Source organism: Lotus japonicus, chromosome 2 (genome assembly GCF_012489685.1).
Source record: "Lotus japonicus ecotype B-129 chromosome 2, LjGifu_v1.2".
NCBI classification, from domain to species: Eukaryota; Viridiplantae; Streptophyta; class Magnoliopsida; order Fabales; family Fabaceae; genus Lotus; species Lotus japonicus.
The window spans coordinates 34,745,588-34,753,002 of record NC_080042.1 but is presented as its reverse complement, the minus strand read 5'-3'; the positions used below and the strand labels follow the sequence as shown (position 1 = coordinate 34,753,002).

The window sequence follows — 7,415 nt, the reverse complement described above, 5'->3', positions numbered from 1 at the left end:
ACCTTTACCTTTGATTTCTCAACTACTCAGCGGTTACTTTTGAAAAATCACTATCTACCCACGATCTCACACACGTTCCCATCACTTCACTCATTCACACTAATTTTCAAAATCTTGAAGATTTTCATCTCTCTCTCTCTCTCTCTCTCTCTCTCTTTCTCCTCACAACCCCTCTTTACCCAAAACCTCCATCATCGTCTATGGATTCTTCAATCAGCCACAAGCAAGCAGCGACTCTGGAATATCTCAACTCCTTTTCTTAGGAGGGTCAAAGTAAAGGCATGGAAGAAACCTTTGATGGACCGGTTGTTCCTCATCTTCGTGCTGGAGGATCATCTTCATCTTCTCAGGCTCAACCCAGAAAGCCTGAACCAGAAAAGGAAAAGGTTGCTGAAATGAAGGATGCTCCGATCGAATGTGTTCTTACTTTTGAAGAATTGACTGTTCTCTGTGAACCAAGGGTTGATTTCGATAACCTCGAGCTACATGGGGTTAATTTGAAGGCTGAGGTTGCCGCTCTGGGCTGGGAAAGATACTTCAATCGTCTCCCTGGGCCCGTTTATGTGAAATTGGTCAAGGAATTTTGGAGAAAGGCCACCTGCAATGATGTTCAGATAACCTCATACATTCTGGGGCAGAAGATTGTTATCACAGAAATCTCTATCGCCAAGCTTCTGGGAATGGAAAACAAGAGAAGGAAACGCTTCACCAATGTTGACAACCAGATTCGGTTAGTTCAAAAGTATGCTAATCCTCATCTCTTTGGCAACAAGGTTCCAAAGTCTGATTGTAAGACTAAGGATCTCTCTGCCAAAATGAAAGTCTGGCACAAGATACTTCTGATGTGCATCAACCCAAGACCCACTTCCAATTCTCCAAACTACATGAATGCTACCCAGAAGTGTATGCTCTACTATCTGGATATAAAGTTCAAACTCTGTCTTCCCTACTTCCTATTTCAGTATCTGAAGGATGCTATAAAGAAATCAAGAACCACAACCACCTCTGACAAAGCTTCAATCAAGTACATTCCTTTTGGAAGAATGCTTTCAGACATCTTCATTGAGAATGGGCTAGTCAAGTTCCAAAAGAACTCCAACTGCTTGGATGATCTGACTGTGGCCACTGGAGAAGCCATTAATGTCAAGACCCTCTCCAACATGAAGCTTATTGAGAAGATCATTGTGAAGCCATTCAAAGAATCACCTGACGAATTGGCTCTGAGACGCATCTACGTCGATGGTTACCCACTATGGTCCAAGGAGGACTCTCCAGAAGCCATTGTGGAGTATTTGAATAGCCTGAAGGATGAAGGCGTTGATGTAGATCCTGAAGTGTTCATCAGGAATCTTCCTGAAACTTCAAGTGCTGAGCCTCCAAGAAAAAAGAAGTCTAAAGTGGAAACTTCTGAAGGCGATAAGAAGGCCAAGAAGAAGTGTAACACCCCGATTTCTAGGTGTCACTTTAGTGACTCAAAAATAAAATAAAGCGGAAAAACGTGAATATTTTTTTTTCGTTTGGTTTAAATAAAATGACTTGTCGAAATAAAGACTCAACCCAATCGCGATTAACAGCGACTAATATACAATATAAATACAGCCCTTGCTGCAACTAAAAACATCGTCACGAGCGTCCTCAAGAGACGGAAAGTAACGTCAAGTAACTGAAAGTAGTGCCCGCAGGCAAATAAGTGTGACCCATAGTTAGAGTCATACGTTTTATAAATACAGTCCTCCAAGAACGTAAGTCAGCCCAAAACGGCCTCCAAAGGACCTCCTACGTCCGACAAACTCCCTGTGATCCTCATGAAAGAGAACCACACAAAAAGCTAATAGTCGGGGACCTACCCTGCCCCAAAATAAGAAATGAAAATCAGAGCTATGACAACGAAACCCCATATACTACACCCCTAACATCGACCCTCATCCGATCCTGCAAGAAGTTCGGGTCCACGTCGAAGGCTCAGTAGTAGTCATTTCGCTCCGGGTCCTCCCCGAACGACGAACCATCACGAATCAACTGTTGAACGTCTGGCAGCAGGCCGACCGCCCAAAGACAAACATAAACACAAAGCCAAGGCGCGAGGGTCAACTCACAGAATATAATAGATAATACAAGCAACATGTGAAGAATAAGGGGGTATATATATATGTTGTATATATACATATAAATTCTGCATTGCCTACCCTAAGGTATATACATGGCATGTTATCGAATCTCTAGTAACAACACAATATTCAATATCTCAACAATTCAACAAATAACATGACGATGTTCACCAATATCAAATCATCAAAATCTCAACATATGAAGTTAGGTGATAAGGTTAGTCAAACAATGTATCGTCCTCCCAACGCACAAGTGTCTAACTAAACAAATGTTCCCTGTCATTTGCCCTAGGGTAAACGGCGATGAAATCTCACGCTTCCATGAAGTCTCACGCTTCAATGGAGTCTTACGCTTTCACGAAGTCTCACGCTTTAGTGAAATCTCACACATTCACGAAGTCTCACGCATTCACGAAGTCTCACGCTTCAGTGAAGTTTCGCGCCTTCATGAAGTCTCCCGCTTCAATGAAGTTTCACACCTTCACGAAGTCTCACGCTTCAGTGAAGTTTCACGCCTCCGCAAAGTCTCCCGCTTCAGCGAAGGTTCCCGTCTCCACAAGGTCTCCCGCCTTAGTGAAGTTTCTGCTTTCACGAAGTCTCACGCTTCAGTGAATTTGCATACTTTCACGAATTCTCACGCTTCAGTGGAGTTTCATACTTTCACGAAGTCTCACGCCTCAGTGTAGCTTCTCGGCTCATCCTTTGGATGGCTAAATAAACTGCTCAAAGAGCGAAGGAGTACCAATGTACTTGAAAATTTATAGTTCCCCGACTTATCCTCTAGATAGCCAAACAACAAACTGCTCATCGAGCGAAATGTACCAACATACTCATAAACTTATTTGTTTCCCGGCTTATCTTTTAGATAGCCAAACAACAAAACTGCTCATCGTGCAAAGAAGTATCAACGTACTCAGAAACTTATTAGTTTCCCCAAAACTTGGATTCGGCGACACTTCTCATTTTCCAAAACTAACATCCAAGCCCTAAGCTTTCATCTGACATTGTTATCATTATTTAAAGGGTTCAGAGGTTGTTTAGTGTATTATGAATTTTCCTTGTAAAATAGTTTCCATTTAGGTTTATCTCTAATCTTATAAGTTTAAAAGATCCCATCATCCCAAGTAATTCCCAGAGAAGGTCTCGATCCATTAAACAATAACAAGGCCCGAACCTCCGTTCGTCCCGTCAAACTTTCCCAAAATCTCATGATAAGTGTGGCATAACTGCCCGTTATCCTCACTCTGACGTACAACAGATATATGTGTAATTGCATAATCAAATTAGCACAATCCAAAAGTCATGACACATATATCAACACATCCTAGATTAACCATTTAGCACATAGCATGTGAATCAATCAACACATCCTAGATTAACCATTTAGCACATAACATGTGAATCAATAGCAAAACAAATCCAGCGATAAATATTCAACATTGTCAGCCGAAGCCTCAGAAAACGTTTCCCAGTCAATCACAATCAGGTGCATAAACAATAAATCAAGTCGAATTCATCGACGTCTAAAACATTAGCTAGCAAGGTAAGTTGCCCTCACCTCTAGTTCCTCCAGAATCACAGTGTAAGTCACACTCACAAGCTTGCTCAGTCAAGTCCAAGGTTTCCACAAACGAACCTTAGAGCAAACAAAGCAAAAATCAATCAAAATAAGTCGGTACAATCGAAACAATACCAAATAACGTTAGAAAAAGCTCAAGGAGCTTCAGAGTACAACATTTAGGCACGAATGGAAGGGCTTTCCCCGAATGGATGAGTTTTGACTCGATTCAAGTTTTGTACAAAAACACTTTATTCGCTAAAACGTGCATAACTCGAGCTAAAGAACTCGGAATGACACGAAAACAAAGCCAAAATTTCGACAATGGAGAGAGCTACGCTATAACTCAGGTCGTACAGACCCAAAAATTATTTTTGGACACGGTACCATACCAAATAAGTTTCGGCCACTATCAACATAGGGTTTCCCGAACTTTTTCTTTGATCTAATTTAATTCCTAGGTATTCTTAGGCGATATCCAGGCCAGGGAAACTCTCATAAAAATTATCGGGTCGAAAACTAACACAGGGGTATTTTGGTCAGTGTTTTTAGCCCAAAAACTCAAAGTCGGAATTTTGAAAAATAAGTTTTATGAGTGTGCTTCTAACGACATTTATAACAACTAATCCTACTGACACTAAGCTCAGTCGAGAGTTTTTAATCCAAAGAACGAAGCTTTGGTCAAAAAATGGGTTTTTGAGCAGATTGAAACTCGGCGGCAATTCGGCGAGATTCGGCGAAATGTAATCCGCTAAACATGCTCTTGGGCATGCAGGGAATAAGTTTAGACAGAGAAATCAAGTTATTTGGACAGTTTTACAAAAAGCTCAAAACTTTGAGCACAGAAAGACATAGAGAAAAACGACAGAATTGACGATCAGAAGTAAGGAATAGCATATATACCTCGAGGTCTTCGAGTAGCAACTGTTGGTGCAGCGATCAGGCAAGAAACGGCGAAAATCTCTTCCTCCCCTTCTCCTCTCAAGCTAGCGGGTTTGGTGTTAATGGTGGTGGAGGATTTTGATTTTTTTCAAGCTATTTATAGTTGATGGAAAATGCGGAAAAATGAAAATTTCGCGATTCCGATTTTTCCTGTGCCTTCCTCTGTGAATTCTAAGATAGGTTCTGGCGACAGAATTCCAGAACTCAAAATAGGTTTCTTGGAATTAAGGCAAACGATCCAAAGTCGGTGTAAATTTATTTTACCCGAAAAACTACTTTTTGCAGTTGATGTCGGAGGAGAAAACTTCTTTCTGAAGAAAGATTAGAAACATCGAAAGAAATGGGTGTACGCGTGTGGAATCTTCGTTTGAAGCTCCGAATAGAAAAAGTCTCCATCGACAGTTTATTTTAAGGTTCTTGAGCTATCAGGGATTTAGTTTCGGCAAACCTCCGAGAACTAGAATCGGACGTTCGTACATTCCAGGGTTTCGTATCGAAACGCTTGTCATGGAAAGGATTAAGAGAAATTCTATCATTTCTCTGAAGATTTTTGGAACTAGTTTCTATAGTGCTCTTAAGGGTAAATTAATCGTTTACTAACGCTCTTGCCCTAGGCGTAAGCGAATAAGACTCGCGCTATAACTTATATCGACTTTAATACTATTCTTAGTCTTTCCCTGAACTTTCTCCTTCATAAATTTATTCCATTCAGTAAACACTTGTTCAGGTTTCCTTCACGATACATCGAAACCTAATCGTGGATAGTAATTTAATTAATTAATTCTATAACTGAAATTTTGGGTCTCACAAGAAGAAGATCAAGAAGGACTCTACCTCAACAGCTCTGAGTCAGAATCCTGCTACAAGATCTACCAGAGGTTCTGCCCGGCGTGTAAGTTAATCAACCTCTGCCTCTGTTTCATTTGCTCTCAAGCCTATTGATGAAACTCAACCCTTGCCACCTCTTTCTTCCATCACTATCCCAAATCCATCTCCTCTTACTACCTCACTTCCTCCTCTGACAGTAACTCTCTCTACTCAACCCATTCACACTACCATCACCACTATCACCACAACCTCTAACCAACAAACTCCTCAACAATCCAAACAAGATCTCTTAGATCAAATCTGCCAAACCTCTACCGCACCAACTCCACCAATCATACATCCCACCTATCCCAGACTCACCTCAAATGAATCTGACCCATCCAATCATGTTCCTCTCTTTGTTTCCTTTCCAACAGCGATTGTTCCTACAACAACTTCAGAACCCACTGACGTCACCCTCAGAAACTACTCCCCAACCACTTCCAAAGATTTTGTTTTCTCCCAACCAAAAAACCCAGCCATACAATCTCCATCTGATCCACCCATCCAAGATCAGATGATTGTAGACCAAGCATCTGAACACCTCCACTCTGAAGCAAAAACCTCTGCTCCAGTTACCTCTAAAGCTTCAAGCTCCACTCTTAAACGCACCCCTTCCAACCAAGCTCTGATTTCATTCAGCTCACTTGAACCTCACAACCTTCTTGAGTTTCTGAACTGCATGACTATTGAGGCAAACATAATGATTCGCAATCTGTATTTTGTCATTGACTATTGTCCCAAATCAAGATTGGTAAAAACTTACTTGGACAGTTTGGAGCATTGGCTAAGAATACAACTCGAAGACTTGCTCGCTTATGCTGACTATGATAAGGATAACAGAATCAAGAACGCTTAAGCAAGAGAAGCCACTCTTAAAGCGCAAGCTGAATATAAAGGCTTTCTCAGACTGCAAGAGTTAGCTCTGGCCGGAATTCGTCGCAGAGAAGAAGAAGAAAATGCAGCTCTCCAAGTTGCACTTGAAGATGAACTGGCTGAATGGATTCAAGCTGAGGCTCATTATGAAAATGTTGCATGTGAAGAAGGCACTCGCCTTGCAGCTCTGCTTAAGAAAGGCAAAGCCCCTCAGATGGATTCTGAACCCAGTGGCTCTGCATCTGCACAGATCTCCTCTTCCATTCAGATTGCTCCCTCTGCATCTGCTTCACCTGATCTTTCTGCTGTTGCACAACAGCTTGCTAGTTTTCAGGAGCGTTTTGACAAGCAAGAAGTTTTCAACAAGAGTGTGGAAGCAATGTTTGCAGATATTCTCAAGAGGCTTCCAGATCCCAAACCTTAGTCTCTTAGGATTTCTCTCTTTTCCCCTTGTTTCTAGTTTCCTTTTTCCTTTTTCCTTTCTAATTTCTTATTATATACTATTTATTATATATCTTGTTGGTTTTCTCATTTATTTTTTGTTCTTATTTTTACTTATTGTCTTCGATTATCGTTTTCATTCTCTGATATTTATCACACTTTCTAACATCACATATACACACAGTATAAACAAAAACTTTTTATTCATTGATATTCTTGAGTACATCTAGAATGGAGGATTTATTCTCATATCATGGTAACGCTCTAGCATTACAGCTAGCTGCCTATCTATGGGCTGCCTCTGACGTATTAGTTGCGCCATCTCATTCTTGCACTCTTCCATCTCCCAACCACCAATCATCATGGTGATTTCCGCCTCCTCTCGGAAGAGCTCGCCTAGCTCCTCCACGTACTCTAGAAAGATGCGAAGTGTCGCATCCAGGACCGGATCCAAGTCCATTCCAAGCAACCGAAACACCAGCTGGCGGATGCTAATCACAGTTGTCCTCCTATAGTACAGAGCAGCGTACAGATTTTGCTCAAAAGCTCTCTCTCTCTCAACTCGTTAAGAGCTCTCTCGATATTTGCCATGATAATTCCTTTCGAGTATGCACTCTTCACTC

The 7,415-nt window shown here is 41.3% G+C and overlaps 1 protein-coding gene across 1 annotated transcript; it reads left to right on the top strand.

Annotated features, from left to right (window-relative positions):
• The first annotated feature begins 281 nt into the window (after positions 1-281).
• On the top strand, positions 282-6,775 carry LOC130736384 (uncharacterized). The gene is made up of 3 exons (XM_057588218.1): positions 282-1,437; positions 5,853-6,192; positions 6,385-6,775. Exons 1-3 carry the CDS (start codon positions 282-284, stop codon positions 6,773-6,775), a joined length of 1,887 nt encoding a protein of 628 aa, XP_057444201.1.
• Positions 6,776-7,415: the final 640 nt, after the last annotated feature.

Excerpts from the sequence above, each read along its gene's own strand:
- LOC130736384 (XM_057588218.1), top strand. The coding sequence starts at position 282 with ATGGAAGAAACCTTTGATGGACCGGTTGTTCCTCATCTTCGTGCTGGA. Across the intron at positions 1,438-5,852 it reads TAAGAAGGCCAAGAAGAAGT|CGATTGTTCCTACAACAACT; the intron begins GTAACACCCCGA and ends CCTTTCCAACAG. Across the intron at positions 6,193-6,384 it reads AACATAATGATTCGCAATCT|ACTGCAAGAGTTAGCTCTGG; the intron begins GTATTTTGTCAT and ends AGGCTTTCTCAG.